Genomic DNA, 25,814 nt, shown 5'->3' with positions numbered 1-25,814 from the left:
GAGTGGACATCTGTGGATGATAAATGCGGATATGGGACTGAGACCAGCTCTTCAGAAAACGAGTGGGTGGCATTAATTAATTAGGAGTATTAACACACTGGCTTATACTTCCTTTTCAGGACAGAAACACCATGGGAAGAGGCAAGCTGAAAGATTTTGGTGGAAGACCATGACCTCTGTATTTTTGTTAATGTTGGCACATGGCATGTGACTAATAAAAGACTTGAAGTAGGTTTTCCTATTCCCCGTTACAGTGTCATTTCATAAAAATAGGTTGACCTCTCCAGATAATACGACTTCTTCTAGAGCTGCCACTATACACATTTTTTCCTCCTAAAAGCCTGAAAATTCAGGATGAGCCTAACAAGTGTTCCTTTAAATATCTGAAGGTCTCTTGTGACCTAAGACATTTACCTCAGTACCCCCATTGTGTGTGCCCCCCCCACCCCGGTTTCCTTCAGCATAAAAGTAGAGCTGAGTTGCAGATCTTTAGGATAAATCCAGACTTTCCACATAGGTACTAGAGATACTTGTGTGTGCATACTTACAGAAGGAAATTAAGGACAAACAGGTGGGCCAGGTACACAGATAGCACAATAATGTCCTCAAACAAGGGCTTATTAAAGCTAGGCTTGTCCTCCGAGCCTTTTGGTCTAGGTGTTGCTGGTTCCATCACATCCTACCACACACAGCCACCAAACCTAAAACCGAACTTGTTGGGTGAAGGGGTGCTTGAAATGGAGGGTCCACATTGCCCCCACTTGGCACGTAGCATGACCCCAGAGAACCTTTTAAGGAAGGATGCAGGGTCACCTGAGATGGCCCCCTGGGTTGTGTAAACCCTATGATCCACTTTAATAACCCCAAACTCTGATCTCCCAAGAGTGGGTAACATCCCTACCTGGAAAGACATTTCAAAGACATTTCAAACCTCGCTCAATGGCCCTGTGGTTTTTCAAACTCCAAAGGCTGATGGGCAAAGGAAGGCAGTGGTGGTGCAGGAATGCTCATCATCTCCAGAGCTGATTACTAAAACCTTTACAAAACATTTCCAAAAAGGTAAAAGTTCTTCCAGCACTTCTGTTAAAAAAGGAGTCTCTCCGTCACAGTCTGTGTCAGCGGCTCCTCTGTCCCGACTATATCATGGCAGGGATCTCCGAGGATACGGTGTCCAGGGGCTGCCAGTGACAGTCCATCAAGGCGTCGTATAGCTCCTCACTCTGCTCCATGAACTCCTTGTTGGCCTCCACCACGTCCAACTGTGGCATGGGGTCTGCAAGAGAAGCCAGGGTTGGGTTCAGAGCACCAGAAGCACACAGAGCCATGGACTCTTCCCTCTCCCAGCTTCCCCAGGGAAGTTCCCTGTTCTCTGTGTCAGAGCCCCTCAGGGCCTCTAGGGGCTCATACCCACTGCCTTGCAGGGTTTCTTTAAGGATAAAAGTGGAGTTACTTAGAAAACATCATGCACAGCACTCCAGTCATATTGGCTGTTTCTCCACCTCCCTAGAATTCATGTGCCCAACATCAATTTTGGGTTACAGAAATCTGAACAAAATGATTAAGTTCAGAGCACTACGTCTTCGAAGGGAACATTATGTAGCAGTGAAGATCTGCCTCAGCTGCATATAGCTTGGTTGGATCTCACAAATGGTGTGTGAACAATTTACCACGATGAGTACCAAGTCTGTAGAGAATTGCTGAATCACTATATTGCACACTGAAGCTAATATAACAATTATATACCAGAATTGAATTTAAAAGAAACGCTGAGTATTGAATGAAAAAAGACAGTACATATAACTGTACTGTATGAAGCTAAAAAAACAGGCAATGCTAATATTATTTAAAAATGCATATCTAGAAAGGAATGCATATCTAGAAAGCAATTACCACAAAAGACAGTAATTTTCCCTAGCTGGGCCATGGATTTTGAATGGGGGAAGGAAAGCTTCTGGAGGCGGGCAATGTTCTACTTGATCTGAATAAAGGTCTCATGAGCAACTGCTTTATAATTACTTAATAAACTACAGACTTGTTTGACATACTTTTATGTATACATTACATTTCACAGTAAAAGAAGTTTGAGAAAACTCCTTAATCACTATGATTGGTAACACTGTACTTTTCCTTGTAGTTTTGTGTTGGTCTAAGATGTACACACACAGGCGCCTGGGTGGCTCAGTGGGTTAAGCCTCTGCCTTCAGCTCAGGTCATGATCCCAGGGTCCTGGGATGGAGCTCCATATCAGGATGGGAAGACTGCTTCCCCCTCTCCCCACTGCCCTCTGCTTGTGTTCCCTCTCTGGCTGTCTCTCTCTGTCAAATCTTTAAAAAATAAACTACACACACACAAACACACCCATTCATTAAAACACTTATTTTACAATTAGAGAAATTAGAGAGAACCTAAGGAAATAGATCTCCCAGGACTTGGACTGGAACACAACATTGCTTGAGATCGTAATGCTCCCCCAAATTGATCTACAGATTCAATGTACTGCCTTTCAAAATTAGCTGCCTTGTTTTGCAGAAATCGAGAAGCTGATCATAAAGTGTAGATGGAAATGCAAAGGATTCAGAATAGCAAAAACAATCTTGAAAAAGCACAAAGTTCAAGGACTTGCCCATTTCAAAACTTAGCACAAAGCGACAGTAATAAAAACTGTGGCAGTGGCCTAAGAACAGACCTAGAGATAATGGAATAAGATTTTAAGAAAAAGAAAAAAAAATGGATGGCTGGGTGGCTCAGTCAGTTAAGCATCTACCTTCGGCCCACGTCATGATCCTCGGGTCCTGGGATCCAGTCCTGCATCCGGCCCCTTGCTCGTCAAGAAGCCTGCTTCTCCCTTCGCCTGCTCTACCTCTGTAAGCTCTCCCTGCTTGTGCTCTCTGACAAATAAATAAATCTTTAAAAAAAAAAAAAAAAAAGGACTTAAGAGCCCAAGCCCATCATCTAACTTAATAGTAACTTCGTTTTTTTTTTTTTTAATATTTTATTTATTTATCCGACAGAGAGAGATCACAAGTAGGCAGAGAGGCAGGCAGAGTGAGAGGGAGGAAGCAGGCTCCCCGCCAAGCAGAGAGCCCGATGCGGCACTCGATCCCAGGACCCTGAGACCTTGACCTGAGCTGAAGGCAGAGGCCTAACCCACTGAGCCACCCAGGTGCCCCAGTAACTTCGTTTTTAACAAGGGTGCCAGACAATTCAATGGTAAAGAACGGGTTTTCAACAAACTGTGCTGGGCCAACTGGATGACCGCAGGAAAAGAATAACGCTAGACTCTTCACACTTCACACAGAATTAACTAAACAGGGATCAAAGACCTAAAGGTAAGAGCCGGAACTTTTTTTTTTTTTTTTTTTTTAAAGATTTACACAGCGAGAGAGGAAACACAAGCAGGGGGAGTGGGAGAGGGAGAAGCAGGCTTCCCACTGAGCAGGGAGCGTGGCTGGGGGCTGGATCCCAGGAGACAAAGGCAGACACTGAATGATTGAGCCACCCAGGTGTCCCTGAAACTGTAAATCTGAGAAGGAAACAGATATAAACAAGCAGTGCCTTTTAGATAAGATACCATTTAAGCACAAACAAAAGAAAAAAATAAATAGGACTTCACAGAAATTAACTTTTGTGCTTCAAAGGACATTATCAAGAAAGTGGAGAGGTAATTCATGGGATGGCCCAATTTTAAGTCATACGTCTGATAAGGGAATGGTATCCAGAACAGAAAAAAGAAACTTTCATAATGAAAAAATAAAAAAGACAACCCAATTTTAAAATGGACAGAGAACTTGAAAAGTCGTATCTCCAAAGATCTGCACAAAATAGCCAATAAGCATCAACATCCATTAGCCATCAGGAAAGTGGGTATCATAACCACAATGGGATCCCGCTTGAGACCCACCAGGATGGCCGTAACGAAGTAGAATAACCACCATTGGTGAGGATGTGAACCCTGTACGCTGATGGTGGGAACAGAAAGTGCAGCCCATTCAGAAAAGTCTAGCAGTTCCTCCAGTGGTTAAAGAGTCTGCCATTGGATCTAGCAATTCCATTTTGAGATAGAATAATGAAAACTTCTATGTCCACATAAAAACTTACGCATGAACGCTCATAAGTAATATATCCGTAATACTGAAAGTGGAAACAACCCAAACGTCTATCACCAAAATGGATATCCACCCAAGGGAATACTGCTCGGCCATAAAAAAGAATGACGTGCTGACACCTGCTACAACGCTATGCGTCAGTGAACGCAGCCATTCACAAAGGACCGCAGGTTATACACAATTCCATTTATTTAAAATAGCCTGGGACGCCTGGCTGGCTCAGTTGGTAATGCATGCAACTTGACTCTTAATCTCAGGGTAGTGAGTTCAAGCCCCACACTGGGCAAGGAGCCAACTTTAAGAGCCTGAATAGGTAAATCCAAAGAGAGAGAAAGTAGATGAGTGGTTGTCAGGGGCGAGAGGGGGCTGGCATACAGTGAATGCTGCTGGCTGCAGGAATCAGGTGTAATGGGTGCACAATTCTGTGACTACTCTAAAAACTACTGGATTGTATGCACACTTTTTAAAAAAGATTTATTTATTTATTTGACAAAGCTCACCAAGTAGGCAGAAAGGCAGGCGGAGAGAGAGGAGGAAGTAGGCTTCCAACTGGGCAGGGAGCCCGATGTGGGGCTCAATCCCAGGACCCTGGGATCATGACCTGAGCCGAAGGCAGAGGTTTTAACCCACGGAGCCACCCAGGTGCCCCTGTATGTACACTTTAAAAGGTGAAATCTGAAAATAATTTTTTAAAAAAGTGAAATCTAGGGTGCCTGGGTGGCTCAGTGGGTTAAGCCGCTGCCTTCGGCTCAGGTCATGATCTCGGGGTCCTGGGATCGAGTCCCACATCGGGTTCTCTGCTCAGCAGGGAGCCTGCTTCTCTCTCTCTCTCTCTCTCTGCCTCTCTGTCTACTTGTGATCTCTCTCTGTGAAATAAATAAATAAAATCTTTAAAAAAAAAAAAAAAAAAAAAAGTGAAATCTATTATGTAGGCTATATCCCAAAAAACAAAGCCCTAACTGGGATTTTACTACATATTTTATATCTGTCTCTCTTTTACTGAAAGCATTTCCCTATGTCAATACTCTTAGACATGACTGAAAAAAAAAAAAACCTACCATTTGTTTAACAGATTCTCTACAGGTATTTATCTGTACCAATGATTATCATTTGGGGATAAGATCTTTCATGTAAAATTACAGATCAAAAGGATATAAACATCATAAAAACTAACTTTTTAAGTGTGTCTGTATCTGTATCCATCTATATTTTTTTTTTCTTAAAGATTTTATTTTAAAGTAATCTCTACACCCAAGGTAGGGCTCAAACTCATAGCCCTGAGACCAAGAGTAGCATGCTGCACTGACTGAGCCAGCCAGATCCCCCAAGAAACACAGTATATTCGAATTTAAATTTGATTATTAATAGCATGATGGTTAAAGTTTAACATGTCAACTCAGCCATGCTATAGTGCCCTGCTTGGTCAGATGCAGTCTAGGTGTTGCTGTGAAGGTATTATCTATAGATGCGATTAATATCTGCAACGGGCTGATTTTGAGAATATCCTTAGGGGGACAAACCTAAGAGACTCTTAATCTCACAAAACAAACAGGATTGGCGGGGGGAGAGGGGAGGGAGAGGGTGGTTGGGTTATGGACATTGGGGAAGGTATGTGCTGTGAAGTGTGTAAGCCTGGTGATTCACAGACCTGTACCCCTGGGGCTAATAATACATTATATGTTAATAAAAAATTAAAAAAAAAAAAAGGTATATCCTTGGGGAGGGGTGCTTGGGTAGCTCAGTCAGTTAAGTGTCTGCCTTTGGCTCACGTCACCATCTCAGGGTCCCGGCATAGAGCCCCAAGTCAGGGTCCTGGATCAGCAGGGAGCCTGCTTCTCTCTCTCCCAGTCCCTGACTTGTTCTATCTCAAATAAATAAAATCTTAAAAAAAAAAAATCCTTGGAGCACCTGGGTGGAGCGTGCTTAAGATTCTCTCTTTCTCTCAGTCTGCCTCTCCCTCCCCCATGCTGGAGCATACTCTCTCAATAAATAAATAATCCTCAATAATGTCAGTGGGTCTCATCTAGTCAACTAAAAATCTTAAAAAAGGCTTAAATGTAGTTGAGATTTCCCAAAGGAATTCTGCCTCAAGACTGTGACATAGAAATCCTGCTTGAGTTTTTAGCTTGCTGGCCTGCCTTACACATTTATACATAATATATCCTACTGGTGATATAGTATAAATTACCTTTCGTACAAATAGCATGTGTAAACCTTTTTTTTCCTGTCATTTACTAGCATGTGTGTTTCTTTTGTAAGTTATTTCAAACTTTCTCACTACTTTTAAGAATCTGTTTCCTTTTCCAAACCAGTGCTAATCTTTTCACGTTAAGTCCTATGCCTCCTCCTAGAAAAAGAAGGATCTTTCTCTTAGAATCTTATTTTATTTTTTTTAAGATTTTATTTATTTATTTATTTAAAAGATTTTATTCATTTATTTGAGAGAGAAAGAGAGAGAGCATGAGAGGAGAGAGGTCAGTGGGAAAAGCAGACTCCCTGCTGAGCAGGGAGCCCTATGTGGGACTCCATCCCAGGACTCCAGGATCATGACCTGAGCTGAAGGCAGTTGCCCAACCAACTGAGCCACCCAGGCGCCCCAAGATTGATTTTATTTATTTGACAGAGAGAGACAGTGCGAGAGGGAACACAAGCAGGGGGGAGACGGAGAAGGAGAAGCAGGCCTCCTGCTGAGCAGGGAGCCTGATGCAGGGCTTGATCCCAGAGTCCTGGGACGGAGATGTGAGCCAAAGCCAGACACTTAACTGACTGAGCCACCCAGGTGCCCCTTCCTCTTGGAATTTTAATCTAAATTACAAGGTTTGAGCATTTACAGAGGCTCCCTACGGAATCTTAAAGAAAGCATGAATGTCCTGGTTTCTCCACTCAGTGTAGGCAACAGCTTATAGAAGCAGTTCAGTAGAGAGCTCGATCAAGGTCAGCCATTTGTGTGAACCAAAGCCTGTGGATGTGTGTACAATAGAGCATCCTTCCTCACTCTGAAGACAGGGCCTGAGCCATGGCTCATTGAAAGATCCCTGCTGTGCTCCTCTGGGTGGGTATTAGGTTGAACCAGGAGGCAGTGTAAGTCAGCAGTAAAAAGCATTTAATCTGGAGCAAGACTGCAGGGGTTCTAAGAATGACTCCATCTCTTGCTACTATGTTGAAACTTACAATATCATTGACCTTGAACAAGTAATTTGACCCCCTTACCTTGGTTTTTTATCCTATAAAACCAGAATAAATTGTGGTACTTAGCTCAACACAGTTGTGAAGGTTAAATACATTAACAGATGTAAAATGCTTAGAACAGGGCCTGCACATAGTACAACCTCAGTTAACTATTAGCTATTATCAACTCCCTAAGCCTCAGTTTTCTTTTCTGTAGACTGGGGATTATAACGGCACCAACCCACCATCATAGTGTTGAAAGGTAGCAGGACCTGGCGCAAAATATGTCTGGTATTATTATATTAACGGGTTGATGGATGAGAAAGAGACTGGAAAAGGAGTTATACACAGATATTATACTCAGGTTAATATTCTCTTAAAAAAAAAAAAAAAAAAAAGAAAGGACAGTATTCCCTGGAGGGACCAGTCAGAGACTGAGTAAAGTCAGGGCCTCCAGGCCTGACTTAGCCCCTAACTCACTGGGTGAGCCTGAACAGAGCACTTGGGTGGCCAGGTCCCCATGTGTCAGCTAGAGCCCGTGTTCTGCCTAGTTCACCCCCAAGGTCACTGCTGTTAGATTAGATGACAGCATGTACGTACAAGTGCTTTCTTATTATTTTTTTTAACTTTTACTTTTTGTTTATTTTATTAATTTTTATTTTTTTGAAGAGAACACATGCTGAGAGCCTGTGGGGTGGGAGGCGGTGGGGAGTAGGGGTAAAGGGAGAATCTTAAGCAGGCTCCAGTGTGGAGCCTGACAGGACACGGGGCTTGATCTCATGACCCTGGGGTCATGACCTGAGCCAAAAGCAAGAGTTGGTCGCCTAAGTGACTGAGCCACCCAGCTACCAAAGTGCCCCAAGATTTTATTTTTTAGGTAATCTCTATACCCATCATGGGGCCCGAACTCATAAGCCCAAGATCAAGAGTACATGCTCCACTGCTGAGCCAGCGGCGCCCATAAATTTTACTTCTTTAAAACTTAACATCTAATCAGAAACATGAACATTTTCAAACCTTAAAAATCCTTTAAGTATTAATATCGCATTTGAAAAATCATATATTTGAAAGTTAGCAATTCCTTCAGTTTAATTTTCCTTTTTCCTGTGTTAAATTCCATAAAAATTACACAAATACTTAATAATGGCTATTACTATGTAGCTGATTGGGGTGATTTTTAGTTTCTTCATAATATGTTACTGTATTTTCCAAATTTTCAATCATACCTATTACTTGAGAATGAGAAAAAAAATGTAGTTGAAAATATACAGGAAAAAGTTAAAATGAGATAAAAAATGAATTTTACAAACTATCAAACAAACATAAGGCAGCAGTGTCAATGGAGACCTACACGCGGGGGTTGAATGTCCCAGGTGTAGGAGTGACCAGCTCTCTCCCCGCTGAGCTGCTTCTGGGCTCTCTGGGGCTGCACGCACACTGGGGAGCCACACGCCCCTTCTCACCATAATTACGCGCCCACTAGCTCTGCCACTAGAAGGCAAGTTCCTCCCCAGCAGAACCCGCCCCGCATTCCTCAGTACAGTGGCTGCCTCAGAGCAGTCACCTGAGAGAGGACAGGGGGAATGAGTGAACAAACTTCTTTCTTACCTTCCAAGGCGTCATCCCCGACTTCTTCATATGTCTGCCAAGAGACCAAAGAAAGGGTGAGAAGCAGCGTGAACTCCTGGCAGAGACGAGGAGGCCTCGCTGTTAGCAAATAAGAGGCTTCATCTTTCCCCATTTTTGTCTGAAGCCTAAGCTCACCACTCCCTGGGCCGGGGCTGAGCCACGGTTACCTGCATGGTGCTCTGCGTGTAGCCGTACTGGGGGTAGCTGTAGCTGTAGCTGCCTGTGTTCTGGTCATAGCCCCACTGGGCGTAGTAGTTCTGGTACTGCTGGTAATACTGGTTGTAGCTGTAACTGTACATCTGACTGTACTCCACTGGCTTCACACGGCTCCTTAGACGGAGACAGAATCAAAAATGAATACAGGCCAACATTGCCATAGCACTTACTGCGTGCCAGGGGGTATTCAAGTGGCTTTATGCAGATTAACCCACTCAATCCCCACAACAAACCTATGCAAGAACAATACATGTATTCCTATTTTACAGATGAGGAAACGGAGGTCCAGACAGGTCACCTAATTTGTCCAAAGCCCCACAGAGATTCAAACTCCAGCAGTCTGGCTCCAGAGCCCAGGCTTTATGCCAGGAGTTTTTGTTGTTGATGTTTTTGAAGATTTTATTTATTTATTTGACAGACAGAGATCACAAGTAGGCAGAGAGGTAGGCAGAGAGAGAGGAGGAAGCAGGCTCCCCGTGGAGCACAGAGCCCGATGTGGGGCTCTATCCCAGGACCCTGGAATCATGACCTGACCTAAAGGCAGAGGCTTTAACCCACTGAGCCACCCAGGGGCCCCACGCCAGGTGGCGGGGGGACAGGGACGGAGATGACACGTGTTTTTCTGCCAGCCACAAAAGCTCAAGTGAACACTGCCTGGAAAATCTGGATTTAGGATGATCCAAGAAGCATTTCAAACTGTAGAATGTCTAATCACCTCTTTCCCACACAAAAAGAAGTGCTCCCTCCAGTAGCCTTACCATCATCACTGCAGTCACAGCTACGGTTTACGGAGTAGGTACTCAGGACTTGGGCCCACTGTTTTTCAGATACAGGTCCCTATTTTAAGTCCTGCACAACCCTATGACAGAGTTACTGATTATTGTTCCCATTACACAGATGAGAATAATGAGACTCTAAAAGGTTAAGTGACCCACTCAAGTCTACACCTAGGACTGGAGCCAAATTTAACTCCAAGACCACACTCTGAACACCAGACCACGACACACAACATTTGCCCTGACAGATGCAAGACACCTTGTGAGGCTCCTAAATCCTGCAGTCACCAGTCAGGCCTGAGGCCCAGGCTCAGTGGATAGCTTTTTTGTCTGGCTGGCATGGCTACCCCAGCCACTGCTAACCAAAGACAGATTGTCAGGCCTGCAAAGGATCCGTTGCTTTCAAAAAATACACAAAACCATATATGTATGGGGCATGACCAGCGGCCCTAGAAAAGAGTGATCAAAAGAAAACATGGCGGTGTGCTTCTAGAGGCCTCATACTTCAAAGAGCCAGACTCCCAAGTGCAGCCGAATGCACAGGAGACAGAGGCTTACACCACGCCAGCTGGCCAATAAGCACAACTGTAACGGTCACATGGCGTGGGACATGCCTGTGTCCTCAGGACTGGTGTATGCTATCTCCAGAGTGAAGCCAGAAAGGAAACCAAGTCATAAGCAGGAGCTGAACCACCACAGCAATGCCTGTCACAGGAACCACAAATTCTTAAAGTCTGAATGAGCTCTTCCCAAGTTCCTTTGGAGTTTAGTGCCTGCGTGGTGAGCAGGATTTGGCCAGAGCAGTGAGACACTCCACGTCTGACCGCCTTAGCACCACCTCCTGATGGGTGGCTAGATGAAGTCCAATGGCAGAGACTCCCTCCCCTGGCCCAGTGCAAGGCTGGAAACTGCTAATGGTCTCGTCCATGACTACTCCGCCATGTCCCCAAGGACTCTGCCACCCTCCTGATACATTCATGGAATTGAAGAAGTCTCTCAGCCTGGGTCTGTACATTTCTGTTGTTTCTCTGTACTCAGCTCTTGCAGATAAACTCTCAAAGGGACCTCTTACTGCCCTTAACTCCTAGTGCTTGATGGCGCTGCCCTAGACACAGGCACCCAATTCTGACCAGGATCAACCGAGAAATGGAACAGAACACGACCTCCTTGCAGAAGGGCTTTTCCTTCTCTTGTTTACAGCTACAACTCCGATGTCCAGGCCAGGGCCCGGAGAGCTGTAAGGGCTCAGTCGCCGACTGAATAAATGCTAACACATCAGAAACCACCAACACCATCAACACCAGAAGAACACAGGACAGAGCACACGCTCCACATACCTGCAGCTGCCAAACGCTGCGAGGGGGACTGTCCAGCTACACGGGAAGTGGAATGTGTCTATGAAGAGAACTTGGGGGGGGGATGGGGAGATTGAGACTATAATCAAAAATAAATCAATCTACCACATGTAAACTGATCCACACTGAGTGTGTATTTGTATCTGCGTATCATAGATGTCTATAGAGAAGCTTAGAAGTCAGAAATCATAGTCACTTTAGGGTAATGAGGAAACCTCTTTTAAATATTTTCTGATGTTTTTATAGAGTTTATTACTATTTTTTTTTTAAGTTTATTTGAGAGAGTGTGAGAGAGCAAACAAGCAGGGGGAGGAGCAGAGGGAGAAGCAGGCTTCCTGCTGAGCAGGGAGCCTGACTGGGGCTCGATCCCAGGATCCCAAGATCATGACCTGAGTGGAAGGCAGACACCTAACTGACTGAGGGCACCCAGGTGCCCCTCTAGAGTAGAGTTTAGAACAAGTAACAGTTTGGGAGGGGTGGAACCACTCAGGCTGATCTTCCAGGTATTAAACACAGTTAAACAGCAAAGAACCTCCAAAACTTTTGCTGCTTTGAAAAACCTAGCTCCCTGGAAGTTCCGCCCTCAGAATGTAGTCACTCTTCTACCCCTGGCATGGAGTCTATCTGCCTCGGCACTGTGGACCCGGGTGCGCGGCAGGCAGGTGCCGTGTGGGGCCATCCTGCACAGGACGGCATGCTCACAGCTCCCCCGTCTCCACTCACGGGATGCCCACCCCACCTCCTCACCCAAGCTGTGACAACCAAGATTATCTCCAGGTGTTGCCAATGTCCCCTGTGGGATAAAACTGTCCCTAGTTGAGAACCACTGCTTTGGTTAAAGGATAGAAGATTCTGTGCAGACAACAGCTGTCTTCTGAGTGAGAGACTTTGGAGCCGTAAGGGAAGGAGGGCTTTCTGACTGGCATGGCAGGGAGGATGATATATGCAATATTCTGTAGTGTTTGGATCTTTAACTCTTAGTCATTCCCAACCGTTAGCCATTCCCACAGCTAAAATAGGGTGTTTTTTGTTTTGTTTTGTTTTGTTTTGACTTCTGCTCAATTCTTATTCATTCTGTGGTTAAATTTCTAACAGTGATACTACCGGGCAAAGAGCAGGAACATTAAGTACGCAGGACATGCTGCGGCATGGGCTACCGACATGCTACCGGCAACGTCTGAATGAATCTGCCCTCGCAGGTCGTCGCTCTGCGCCAGCCACAAGCTTCTGGAGGCGCCGGGTCAGGCTCATTCATCTGCAGCGCGCAGCACAGGGCCCGGCAAGCAGCAGGCCTCCCTCCACCGCACCCCCCTCCCCCAGCAGGCAGAAGCTCCGATTATCAACAAGCAGAGAAGGAGCATGGGTGGGGGTGAGGGGCAGCAGTCCAGAGGGCGGCCAGCTCCCTGCCCATGCAGGACTCACGCTTTGGGGATTGCCACACTCAGCCGCACAGGTTTTGATCCCAGGCCAACTGCTCCCTGGCACTCGGTCAGAGCTCGCTTCTGTTCCAGTTCATCTGTGAATTTCACAAAACCATAGCCCCTGCAGAAAACAAAAGCACATTCCCTATTTAGATCACAAATGTGATGAAAGATAGAGTCAAAAATGGAAGAGGGGGTGAGCCTATCCAGCTCTGTAGGAAGGGATGAGGTCTCCAACCATAGAGGTAGGCTGCAGAGCAAGGTGAAACTCTGGCCCAGAAGGAGCCCGAATCCGGAGGAATCTCCTCTAACCCTTCACTGATGGGGCTCCTTGCCAGTGGCTTCCCTCCCAATCTACTGGAAATCCTCTTACCACCATCATCATTATGGTAGCGGTGGTGGGAATAATAGCTGTGGTTCACTGAGCAAATATTTACGTCTGCCCTGTACAGCAGGTATCACATTAGGCAACGGGGGCTCAGCAGTCACAAGCAGACAAGGTTCTTGCTCTGCTGAACTCATATATTTTTTAAGATTTTATTTGAGAGAGAGAACACGTACACACGAGAGTGGGGAGGCACAGAAGGGGAAGGAAAGGAAGAAGGAAAGAATCTCAACCAGACTTTGCATTGAGCCCAGAGCACCACGTGGAGCTTGATCCCATGACCCTGAGATCTTGACCTGAACCAAACCAAGAGTCTACTGAAACCAAGAGTCAGACGCCTAACCGACTGAGCCACCCACGTACCCCAGGACTCATATTCTACTTGGGAATGAATACTGGTTATTTCATGAACCCTCATTATTTCCTAGGCACTGTGCTAAGCACTTCCCCAGGATTATCTAATCAAACTGCCCCATGATTCGATAATGGTAGTGTCCCTATTTTACTGAGGAGGAAACCAAGTTCCAAGGGATTCAATAACTTGCCCAGCATCATTGCAGAAGCAGGATTCAAACCCAGGTCTAGGGCTTATAACTGAAGCTTGTGCTTGTAACTATTACTCTGATCAAAAATAAGCCTTTCTTGGGTTTTTTTTTTTTTTTTTTACCTTTGAAGTAACAATAATAGATAAAATGACAAGCACCTATCAAGCATATCCTACAACTTTATTTATAGTATTTCATGTCACTGGCAGGTCAGGCCTGGGAGCAAACCCTCTTAATCAGCATCTGTTGTCCTGAGGAAATTGGGTGAGAGACTGGGCCAGTCTGGGAATCAGGCTGCACAGAACAGTCTGGCTCCAGAGCCCGGGCTCTTCCCTACTGTGCTACATGGCCTCGCTTTATCAGCCCCATCTCTGAGACAAATGCTGGAACACGGTGGCCATCAGTCATAGGTAAGGCCTTACTTCGACACGCCCGTCTGGTCCAAAACCACCTTGCCTCCCCGACAGGAGGGGTAGACTTTGACGAAGAATTCATACAGCATGCCATCATCCACATCTGGGGTCAGGTCCCCCACAAAGAGGGAGTACTCAGGGCTGAGAGGAGAGAACAAGATTCAGAGACAGACACCAAAAGCTTTGTTCTAACAAGCTCTTTTGGCCCATTCTAGGTAAACCTCTCCTGGGTCTTCATGGGGAACAGCACATCTGATGGGTCCTTAGTTAGGTCCTAATTTGTGGTGCCTGGCAGTCCTGGCAGAGAGTTATGGAAGCAGCCCTGTTCTGGGGGCCTCATCCACTGAACAAAGCCTGTCTGGCTTCAAAGTATAGGAGTACAGGTTGGGGGGCCTGGTCAGAGGTGCTCAAAAGAGAAACCTACACACACTGTATTCGCTGCCAATATTTTTGTAAGTAATCGCTATGTCCAATGTGGGGCTCGAACTCATGACGTTAAGATCAAGAGTCACATGCCCTACCTACTAAGCCAGCCAGGAGCCCCTCACTGCAATTTTTAATTCAAATGGTGAAAATGGAGAATGAGAACTGGCCCTTTTCTCCTAAGACTGAAAGCAGGGCTAAAATGAAATCTGCCAACTTTTAGAACATGGGTCAGCAAACTTTTTCTATAGAAGGCCAGATAGTAAAAATTTTAAGCTTGGTGAGGCACCTATGGTTTCTATTGCTTTTTCTTTTTTCATAATCCTTTGAAAGCGTAAAAACCATTTTTAGCTCATGGGTGATGTAAATCAGGTCACATTTTGTCAACCTCTGTTCTAGAAAAACTAGTTAAAAATAAATCAAACAAGCATACTCATAATTTTCTTAGTTCAAGTATGATACATATTTCTTGTTTAAATCAGAATACACAAAAAGACAAAAACAAAATTACCAGTAACCCAACCACTCGAAGGTAATCACTACGAACACTGTTATATATTTTTGTCTTTTTTCTTTGGCTTCTTTGCGGGTGTTTTGTTTTTTCAAGATTTTATTTGTCAGAGACAGAGAGAGAAGAGAGAGTGAGCACACAAGCAGGGGGAGCAGCAGGCAGAGAGCAAAGCAGGCTCCCCACCGAGCAAGGAGCCCAATGTGGGACTCAATCCCAGGATCCTGGGATCATGACCTGAAACGAAGGCAGACACTTAACCAACTGAGCCACCTTGTTTTTCTTTTTTAAAGTAGGCTCCACCCCCAGGGTTGAGTCCAGTGAAGGGCTCAAACTCATAACCATCAGATCATGACCTGAGCTGAGATCAAGAGCCGGACACCTAACTGAGCCACCCAGGCACCCCTGGCTTCTCTTTCTGAATTTACAAAACTTGGGTATGACTACCTCATTTTGTTTTTAGCATTTTTTTCACTTTTAACATATTACCAACTTCCTGACCTGTCATCATTTTCTGCAAAATGACTTATACATGGATACACAGTACTCCAATTAATGAACATATTGTCATTTAAGCCACTTCTCCATTACTAGGATTATTTGGGTTTTTCCCCAATTTCCCCCATTCTACGTAATATTTCAACAAATACTTCTGAGGCTAATCTTTGGACACGTCCATGTAGAATGACAGGGTCAGTGGGTACAAATCTTTTTAAAGCTCTCGCTACATTGTTTTAAAGCTTCTGAAGAGCACCCTGAAACAATCAATTTATGTCACTACAGCAGGTCAGCTCTTACTGAACACAACATCAATACTGCGGGTACTAAGAGGGTGGAAGGCTGGGGGCAGGACCAAATAAAGACAAGACACAGGTCTTGACAAGGACACTGGGCAGGTCCACCAGCGGGGAAGGGGAGGAAGTCATCCTTCAGGAGGAAGGCAGAGTGGACCAAACTAGGCTCCCCAACCTCCTCTTTGGTGGTGATCAGCACAGTGATGCATCTTGTCTCCATCTAGACACTTGCTGGGGCCTGAAGCTACCCTGGGGCTACCCTGCACTTACCTGTTATCCGGTTGTTTCCCATAAGTGGCGTAGTTTAGTTTAAAACGTTTTGCCTAGAAATTTAAAAACAAACAAACTAAAACAGAGAAAGGTGTTTCAAGAGTCAAACAATATTTGAAAAAAACTGAAATGAATTACCTTGGCCAAAACATCTCCCCCTCTCTAAGCCTCAGCTTTCTCTCCTGTATAAAGTGAGGGGGTTGCACGGATGACCGCTAAGGGCACTGCCAGCTCCATGGTTCTACGAGCCCAGGTGTGCCAGCTTGGTGCGGCCGTAAGCTAAGTAACTGTGGGAAGAGCAGAATGTAACTCTCTTGCACTGTGTCCTCACTGAGGCCAGCCTGTTCTAGCTTCTCAATCAGGCAAGCTAGAGCTTCAAGTCTTCCGTGAAGGGAGGCGGTGGTGCAGAGTGCAAAGGGCCTGGATTTTAGAGGCAAACCAATCTTCAGTTTGCCTCCTGCCTCTGCTACTTACTACCTGTGCTGCCTCGAACAAGTCATTCCACTTCCCTGGACTTCAGTTTCCTGGGCTGTCAAAGATAACAATGCCCACTGTGCAGGGTTGTTATAGAATTAAATAGAGTACGTATACAGTAGGGCTTCAATAAATGATAGTTATCGATGACAATAAAAATGGAAACATCATCATTATCCAAGTGTCCTTACAGGTGTGGCTCCTGGCAGGGGTTTCCCATTAATTTTATGCAAACACTTCTCGGCTGTGGCCAAATCTGCAAATTCTACAAAACAGTAGCCAGCTGGGATTCTGGAAAGAAAGCAAACAAGAGAAAGAGAATGGTTACAGATGGGATTCCCAGATGAGACTGAGCCCTGGCCTGAGGGGAGGGAAAAAATGTTTTCCTAATCAGAGCCCAACCTGTTTTTATTCCTTGCCAGATTCTAGTTCAGAACTAACTGCCAGTCCCAGACTCATTTGATAAACATTCATTTATGCACTGTACCACCTTTGAAGTACTTTTGCCAAAAATATTTTTTTAAGATTTATTAGAGAGAAAGAAAACGTGTGCCTGGGCAGGCACAGGCACAGGCACAGGCACATGCACACGCAGGGGGAGGAGCAGAGAGAGGGAGAGCAGCAGACTCCCTGCTGAGCACCGAGCCTGACTGACTGCAGGACACTGTCCCACAACCCTGAGATCATAACCTGAGCTGAAATCAAGACTCAGACACAACCTACTGAATCACCCAGGCGCCCCTCAAAATATTTAATACAATCCAATCAAACTCTCAGATCTAATGTTCAGTTTATAGGGAACGTAAGAGGGGCGCCTGGGTGGCTCAGTGGGTTAAGCCGCTGCCTTCGGCTCAGGTCATGATCTCGGGGTCCTGGGATCGAGTCCCGCATCTGGCTGTCTGCTCAGCAGGAGCCTGCTTCCTCCTCTCTCTCTCTCTCTGCCTGCCTCTCTGCCTACTTGTGATCTCTGTCAAATAAATAAATAAAATCTTAAAAAAAAAAAAAAACTTTTTTATAGGGAACGTAAGGGACAGAACAAGTAAAACACCACCACAAGGGAGCAAATAAAACCAGATTCCAGAATGTAGGACCTTAGTTTTACCTCTTTAAAAAGTCAGTGCTATGAGAAGAGGTAAGAGGTGAGCTTTTCTACACTTAAAACTGATGATCCTTTTGTAGTTCGTAACTGTGATGACTGAGTGTTCATACTGTTGTGACACGTACCTCCCTTAAACTCTGTTACAACCTTAGCACACAACCTGTTTGACATGAAATTAAAAAGAAAGAGAGAGACATAAAAAAAAAAAGCTTTAAAAGATATTCTGGGGGCGCCTGGGTGGCACAGTTGGGTAAGCGCCCAACTCTTGGTTTGGACTCAGGTCATGATCTCAGCGTACTGAGTCCCTGGTGGGGCTCCCTGCTTGGTGGGGAGCCTGCTTTTCCCTCTGCCCCTCCCCACTGCATATACTCACACTCTATCTCCCTCTCTCAAATAAATAAATAAATAAAATCTTAAAAAAAAAAAAAAAAAGGAATATTCACATTACTGTGTAACCACGGACTGCATTCTTAAGCCCTGTACTCTGTTGCACATTATTTTCCACAGGTCTTATCTTTTTCCCTTATTTTCTTGGGTCTTAGTTTTTTTTTTTTTTTTTTAAGATTTTATTTATTTATTTGACAGACAGAAATCACAAGCAGGCAGAGAGGCAGGCAGAGAGCGGAAGGAAAGCAGGCTCCCCACTGAGCAGAGAGCCCAATGCGGGGCTCGATCCCAGGACTCTGGGACCATGACCTGAGCCAAAGGCAGAGGTTTTACCCCACTGAGCCACCTAGGCGCCCCGGGTCTTAGTTTTTAAATTTGTATTTATTTATTTTACAGTATTCTTATAGGCCACTTCAAAGTCTGTCAAATGAGGCAAGACATAAATGTGATGTGTCTGTAAGTACCACCAAAAGAACAGCCAGAATTTAGTAATCATGGATAGGAAAAGATAGTTCTAAATCTGATTTCAATAAAGCAGAAAGTATTACAGAATGTGTTTTCATACCAGTAGCTGATTATCTAGGGTTTTCTGTTTACAAGAGCAAAAAGAAGAACAATATTTAGGCTAGTATGATCTACCTTTACCTAGTAAAGGACACCTGTTCCTAGAATACAGTGCAAATAAAAAGCAAGTGGAGGGACACTGTGGGGAAGTGCGGGGGGATGTAGGCACCAATGCTAAAGAGGAGGGAGCAGCAGAGCCCTGGCCTCTCAGCAAAGGCTGGGATGCTGCTGGCTCTCCCTGAGTGTAGCTAGTACAGGTTCTTCATCCCTGCTCTGGGCTGCAGCTTCCAGACCTCAGGATGAAAACTTGAGGGCCCCGTGGACTAGTGCATGTAGGGGGGGTTCTCCCTGAGAAACATTCCACAGATGGGCACAGGGTCTTTTCTGAGACTGTTCATCAGACCTGAAGGCTCAGAGTCAAGGTGTGTTAATGGCCTCTTGTAGCAGGACCTAGGGAGCCCCTCTGTGGTCTACTCTCACCATATTTTCTACCAGGCTGTGTAATTGCTTCTCCTTTTCCACCTGTCCCCTGTCAGGTCCTGGGGACCTGCCTCCCAGGAGCCAGGCAGAGACAGGCAATGAGTTCTCTATGCCGGCCTCAGAGTCACTGAAAACTTCTGCTTCATTTGATACAGAAACACCTACCGAGACAGGCCAGCGGAAAGACCTGTCCTTGCCAACTGTAGAGAACAGGCATGGAACCACGTTTATTTCTGTAGGACCTATATCATATGATCCTGTCTAGAGTGTTCTGTTGTTAGTTTGGAGAAGTTGGTTCCTAGTGATCACCTGGCATGGTGCTGGTTTTTCCACAGTCCCTTCCTCATCCACACTGCATACCTGTGTATCAATGGCGTCGTGGCTACCTTGGTCTTTTCTCATTTCATAAAATGGTTGAAAGACAAAAAAAAAAAAAACCCAAAACAAAACAATCCAACAGTTTCTAGGTATGAAGCTGCCTTGGCCCCTCCAGCCAACCTAGTAGTCTTTTAAGTTTTAGCAAGCACCCTTAACCCACAGGACTGATGAACTAAACCTTTGTACATTTATAGATCCTGCATTCTTTCCTAGAAAGAACACAGCACTTCTCCATGTCACCAGGCTCTCTTGCACCACCTGGGGCACCAAGAAACCAAACCCTCTTGCACAACGCCCCTCCTACCCCCTCACCAAGGAACCAGACCCCACTGCAACACCTCCAAGCATTATGATAACATCTGTCGCCGGCACCATAGAGACTGCATGTAGTCACAAGTTGTCACAGACCACGGCACTCCCTTAACTGATTAACCGCCCAAATCACTTTAAAAACTCCTGGGCAAGGAGAAACCTTGGAGTTGGCTTTTGGACAAGAGTCCACCTTCTCCCTAAGTAGCCGGCTGGCTTCCTGAATAAACCTCATATTCCTTTCCCATCAAAACTCATCTCTTGTGGGGGTGGGGGGGGTGCAAGGGGAAAATTACTCCTGTCTAGAATACTGGCCTTTTCTGCCAAAGGCAGCCACACCTGGGTTTCAGAAACAGGTACTGGATTCCGAATACACAAAGTACCTGTCAACCAACCAGCCAGAACTGACCACACCCACTTCATCTCTCCCATATGTATTTTTCAACCATTTGACGTTTTAGCAGCTGCTTTAGTAGAGTACTGGCAGAGCAGCTGCTCAGTACACACTGCCAAACTGATAAGAGAATCCTTCTTTTTCTAACTAGACCCCTTAAGGGAAGGAAGAATGGGGAGGCAATATAGCACCACTATCTCCAAATATTCTCTGCATTTTGTTTTGTTTACATATTGTGCTGCCCCTCGGAACAATTTGTTACTTAAACTGTAACCCGGGGAGGATTTTACTAGTTGCCAAGCACATTTAGATATGGCCTTAAAAAATACTGATACTGACAACAGGTCTTTGGGGAGAAGGACGATGTACAACCGTGAAGCTGGGCAGCTGGGGATGCCCGGCTCGCTCAGGGCGGAATGTTGCCGCTTCACAGAAGCTGGGCAGCTGGGGATGCCTGGCTCGCTCAGGGTGGAAGGCCTCCCCTTCACCGAAGCCGGGCAGCAGGGAACACCTGGCCCGCCCAGGGCGGAACACCGCCTGCTTCAGGGAAGCGGAGCACCCGAGAACGCTCAGGGTGGAACGAAAACCGCCTGCTTCCCTTTTTCTTTGTCGCTCCTTTCTCTTCCCAGAAGTGCTCGTTGTTAGTTAGATGAGTCCTTTGAATGTGCTTGGTTAACTATAAACCTTACCCTCCTCCTTGCAAGACCTGACTCACGGTTGACCTTCATCAATCCTTCTGTTGGCTATTGTTTTCTATCTAATAAAAGTGAGACTGTGGAGTTGCTCGTGGCAGCAGTCCTTTTCGACTGTTGTCCCCTGCTCCCAGTCTTTTGCAGCTGACTTGTTTGTGCCTAATTCTTCTCTCGTCACCGACTGGAAGCAGCAACATATTTACTGTTTTGCTTCCCCATGAGAATGTCATAAACTCCATGAGAGGAGGAACTATGCCCGGTTTGTTTCAGCCAAGTATCCCGGGAACCTTGAACAACAGCACACAGTACTCTTCCATAAATAAGTGAATGACATGAGTTAAGGGCACTCATGACTATAAGAACAGATCTGAGTCCTGGCTTGTCATTTCATAGCTCTGCAAACTTTAAGACAGTTATGAAGCTTCCTAATAACAGTACTTAACAGTACTTAGACTTCTTTGTATTTAAGAAATGATTTTAGGGATGCCTAGCTGGCTCAGTCCATGGAGCTTGCAACTCTTGATTTTGGGGTTGTAAGGTTTGTTTTAAACATTTTATTTATTTGACATGGCGGGGGGGGGGTGGTTAGGGGAGAAGTGAGCAAGTGCAAGCAGAGGGAGCAGCAGGCAGAGGGAGAAGCAGGCTCCCCGCTGAGCAAGGAGCCGGATGTAGGGCTCGATCCCAGGACCCCAGGGATCAACCGAGCATAAACAACTGAGCCACCCAGGTGCCCCAATGGGGTTATAAGTTTGAGGCCCCATCAGGTATGGAGATTACTTAAAAATAAAATCCTTGGGGCTCCTGGGTGGCTCAGTGGGTTAAAGCCTCTGCCTTTGGCTCAGGTCATGGTCCCAGGTCATGATCCCTGGGATGGAGCCCCTAGTCGGGCTCTCTGCTCGGCAGGGAGTCTGCTTCCCTTCCTCTCTGCCTGCCTGCCTCTCTGCCTACGTGTGATCTCTGTCAAATAAATAAATAAAATCTTTAAAAATAAATAAATAAATAAATAATTTTTTTTTTTTTTTTTAAGATTTTATTTATTTGACAGAGAGAGCTCACAAGTAGACAGAGAGGCAGGCAGAGAAAGAGAGGGAAGCAGGCTCCCCGCTGAGCAGAGAGCCCGATGAGGGACTCAATCCCAGGACCCCGAGATCATGACCCGAGCTGAAGGCAGCGGCTTAACCCACTGAGCCACCCAGGCGCCCCAAATAAATAATTTTTTAAAATATTTTTTTAATGATTTATTTATTGGGGCACCTGGGTGACTCAGTCGGTTAAGCATCTGGCTCAGGTCATGATCTCAGTGTTGTACAATCAAGCTCTGCATAGGATAAATAAATATAAAAAAACCAGAATTTTTTCCTAAAGAATTTATTTATTGATGACAGAGAGAGAGTGGGAGAGGGAACAAAGCAGAGGGAGCTGGAAAGGGAGAAGCAGGCTTCCTGCTGAGCCGGGAGTCCCAGGATACTGGAATCATGACCTGAGCCGAAGGCAGACACTTACCAAATGAGCCACCCAGGTGCCCCTAAAAAAATAGAATCTCAGGAAATCATTTCTATTTTTCACTTTTTCAAAGAGAGAGAGCAAGCGAGAACATGAGCAGGAGGAGGGGCAGAGGGAGAGGGAGAACCAGACTCCTGGCTAAGCAGAAAGCCCACTTCCCAAGACCCTGACTGAGATCAAGACCTCACCTGAAAGCAGACGCTTAACTGATGGAACCCTGTGCCCTGGGAGAGAATCTTAAGCAGGCTCCACACCCAACGCAAAGTCCCACTTCAGGCCTGACCTCAGGACCTTGAAATCATGACGTGAGCCAAAATCAAGAGCCCAGGTTTATGACTGAACCACCCAGGTGCCCTCTCTACCTCCCCCCACAAATGACTCTGAAGTGCTTACTACCTAGTAGATCATAATCTGTTTATATTTATTGAGCATATGACATATGCCAGACTGCTCTAAATGCTGAATGTAAACTAACCATTTAATCATCACCATAACTCTATGAGGTAGATGGTGTTATCATCTCCATTTTCATAGTCACAGTGACATGGAAATGGAGAGGTTTAGTATTTGCCCAAGGTCACACAGTAGACCTAGATTTTTCAGTCTGACTCCCCAAAGTCCAGTCCTTAAGCAATGTGCTATACTCCCTCTCAGTAAGCCCCCAAATGTTATACGTTTATAACATTGTATTAACTACTATTAGGGGTGAGAAGCCCTGACTTTTCGATGTTTACATTCTCGAGAATGACACTGGCCGCACGGTTTATTAAAGGAGCACTGAGAAGCTGGAAGGAGAAAAATGTACCCAGTCAGGCGGTTTCGGATAATTTTGACGCTCATCACGGTCTCCCCCATAGTGGCAAAGGCTCTGGAGATGAAATTCTCATCCATGTAGGGCTCCAGCTGCGTAAATACAAGAGCAGAGGATTAAGGCCAGCGTCCAAGCTCATTCCCGGTTCCAGAGCCCACCCAGGGCCAGCTACACGCTGTTGGTGGGGGCGAGGCTGAGGGGAGTAGAGATTTTCATCCACACAGTGGCCTGAATCCCACCTCCCACGTTTTCAATCCTTTAAACTACCCCTTCAAACTTGGTCCCTTTCGGGAGCCTCCTCCCTGGATCTAGGAACCCTATCCCTCCAGTCCGAGAGCCACAGCGTCCTTCAGTCCTTGGGATTCCTGCTGTTCTATCCCCGCAAAGAGCCTCCCTTTCCCCTCCAAGAACGCAGGCGGAAGGCCAGGAACCTCCATCCTCAGACTCGGTCCCCTTCACCTAAATTCTGGGACCCGCCTGTGTCACCTAAAGAACTCCTTTCCCCATTCACTTCCACCCTTCTGGGAGTCGAAGGCCCCTCCCCTTCAGGCTTTTCCTGCCCCCCGTGACACTAAGGTTCGTCCTCCTCAGATCCGAGCAGCCGCCCTCACTCACGTCGCCCATCCACAGACTGGCCGCCATGCCTGCAGCCCGGCCCAGAGTGTGCGCGCGCGGAAGAGGCCAGCGCCGGCGCCAGAGTTGGGCACCGGGACCGCCAGGGAGCATGCGCCTCCGACGCCTTCTGCGCACGCTCCGAACCTCAGCGCCCAGGGTTGCGCCGGGATTCGCTGCTCCGGGTTTTCCCGACGACCCGGCTGACAGGGCGCGGAGCTCCTGGACTCCGGAGGGCTGGGACGAGGCGGAGTCCGCTGGCTGGGGCGGAGCAGGTACTATGCCGGCGCTCGGGTTGCTCGGGAAACTGGTTTTCTCGCGTTTCTTTCTGACCATGTATTCAAACACACGTACTTTTTTAAGATTATAAAACTTGGGGCGCCTGGGTAACTCGGTCGGTTAAGCGTCTGCCTTTGGCTTTGGTCATGATCCCAGCGTCCTGGAATCGAGCCCCATGGCGGGCTACCTGCTTGCCCCCTGCCTCTGTTCCTCTTCCTGCTCTCGTGCTCACTGGCTCTCGATCTATCTCAAATAAATAAAATCTTAAATAAAATAAAATTGGGGGCGCCTGGGTGGCTCAGTGGGTTAAAGCCTCTACCTTCGGCTCAGGTCATGATCCCGGGGTCCTGGGATCAAGCCCCACTTTGGGCTCTCTGCTCGGCAGGGAGCCTGCTTCCCTCTCTCTCTCTGCCTGCCTCTCTGCCTACTTGTGATTTCTGTCAAATAAAATTTTTTAAAAAATAAAATAATAAAACCAGTTATGCTCACTGTAAAAAACAAAAACAACAATAAAACCCAACAAACCTGCAAATAGTCCCCGTTGGGAGCCAGGGCGATCCAGTTCCACTGCGTGACCTTAGGCAAAGCACAGGTCTGCCCTGGCCACCCCCTGACCCTGTTTCCCAGTTTGCAAGACATGAGATTGTTGTTGAAGTTAGATGGGATTCTTCTATCATTCCTGTATATAGCCCTGGAGTGGAAAGAGGGGGCGGAGGGTTCCAGGGAGTGTAAATTGACACAACCCTGTCATCTCAACCAAATAATCCCAAATCTCATCACTCTACCTTTTGGAGTCCAGTATCCACTACCGTAACCCAAAACGCCAGCTCTTAACTTGTCCCAGAACAATGACCTGTCCGTAGAAGGCCTTCAGTGAACACTTATTACAATGACTAGATAATCCCGACAGTTTAACTCTCCTAGTCCGGGAGCGTCTAAGGCAAAACCTCACCCTGGCGCCCATTTCTTAGAATGGGGAGCTTCTGTAAGTGATCAACTCTAACAGTGAAGTTCACCCCAAGTGCTTTAAGATCCCTTTCTGGGCTGATAAGCCACTAGGCCCTTCTTTACCAGTTTATACCTCCTAAATTCAGGGCCTTAGGTCCCCAAGTGAAGTGTTTACGCGTCTGAAAACTTGAGATCCAGCCACTAGCTGCCACATTTCCAGGTTTATCCTATTTACAGCAATAAGTAGCAAGTATAGGGGCTGGGAGGTTTGGCTATCAATCCCAGCCCCCTCTCACTAATTATTTTGGCAAGTTACTTAGCCTGAGACTAATACGGATAACAGCCATGCTACCACATTGGGTGTTGTGCAGAGAAGATGAGAAGTTGGGAAAGTACTTGGCCCCATGCCTGGCATCCAGTAAATTCTCCAACATGGTATTTGGAGGCCTTCAAATTAGCGTGGAGAGCTGTTCCTTTAGTACTATTTGCCAGCCCCTCTGCTGTGCTCTTTGCTTACTACAAGTGGAAGACTTTTAAATCTGTTTCTTTTTAATTCAGAGTGTAAGCTTCATGAGACAGGGATTCTTGTGTTTTCTTTCTAATCAAATTCCTACAACAGTGTCTGAGATATGCTAGGCACTGAGAAAATATTTGCCTATTTTATGAAAAGATAAACAGCAGTCCCTTACCCTATTGATCCCTACCCCCAGTTCCCACTCTCTTGAGGCAGTTTCCACATCTCCCTAGAATCTGCACATTTCTAAATAATGTACTTTCTCATTTGTAGTTTCAGGTATCTTAGCGACTGTCCTCCATTCATACATATATACTTCTCCATCTTCTGATTATAATTTCTCATAAAAAAGGAGCACCTG

At 46.0% G+C, this 25,814-nt stretch overlaps 2 protein-coding genes across 8 annotated transcripts in view; one reads left to right on the top strand and one right to left on the bottom strand.

Moving 5' to 3' along the window:
• Nucleotides 1–25,814, top strand: part of WASF2 (WASP family member 2) — a 937,387-nt gene that overhangs the window by 56,049 nt on the left and 855,524 nt on the right. The gene's annotated exons all lie outside the window — the stretch shown is intronic.
• TRNAU1AP (tRNA selenocysteine 1 associated protein 1) lies at nucleotides 155–23,962 on the bottom strand. Of its 6 annotated transcripts, XM_082684878.1 has the most exons (10): nucleotides 23,716–23,962; nucleotides 23,095–23,192; nucleotides 16,675–16,774; nucleotides 16,010–16,062; nucleotides 14,024–14,155; nucleotides 12,673–12,792; nucleotides 12,355–12,477; nucleotides 9,071–9,233; nucleotides 8,883–8,916; nucleotides 155–1,273 (listed from the first exon to the last, which is right to left on the bottom strand). In XM_082684878.1, the coding sequence occupies exons 1-10, from the start codon at nucleotides 23,824–23,826 to the stop codon at nucleotides 1,137–1,139; spliced, it is 1,071 nt and encodes a 356-aa protein (XP_082541004.1). In that variant the 5' UTR covers nucleotides 23,827–23,962; the 3' UTR covers nucleotides 155–1,136. The 6 variants fall into 6 exon arrangements, with proteins under 6 accessions (XP_082541004.1, XP_082541005.1, XP_082541006.1 ...); XM_082684879.1 differs by lacking the exon at nucleotides 12,355–12,477; XM_082684880.1 differs by lacking the exon at nucleotides 14,024–14,155.

The sequence above is a fragment of the Mustela nivalis genome (genome assembly GCF_964662115.1).
Source record: "Mustela nivalis genome assembly, chromosome: 10".
Lineage (NCBI taxonomy): Eukaryota > Metazoa > Chordata > Mammalia > Carnivora > Mustelidae > Mustela > Mustela nivalis.
The sequence above is the reverse complement of the archived record's forward strand: the minus strand, read 5'-3'. Positions and strand labels throughout refer to the sequence as shown.

Excerpts from the sequence above, each read along its gene's own strand:
- TRNAU1AP (XM_082684878.1), bottom strand. The coding sequence starts at position 23,826 with ATGCTCCCTGGCGGTCCCGGTGCCCAACTCTGGCGCCGGCGCTGGCCT. Across the intron at positions 14,156-16,009 it reads GGGAAACAACCGGATAACAG|CCCTGAGTACTCCCTCTTTG; the intron begins GTAAGTGCAGGG and ends CTCTCCTCTCAG. Across the intron at positions 9,234-12,354 it reads ATGTTCCTGCTCTTTGCCCG|GAGCCGTGTGAAGCCAGTGG; the intron begins GTAGTATCACTG and ends TCTCCGTCTAAG.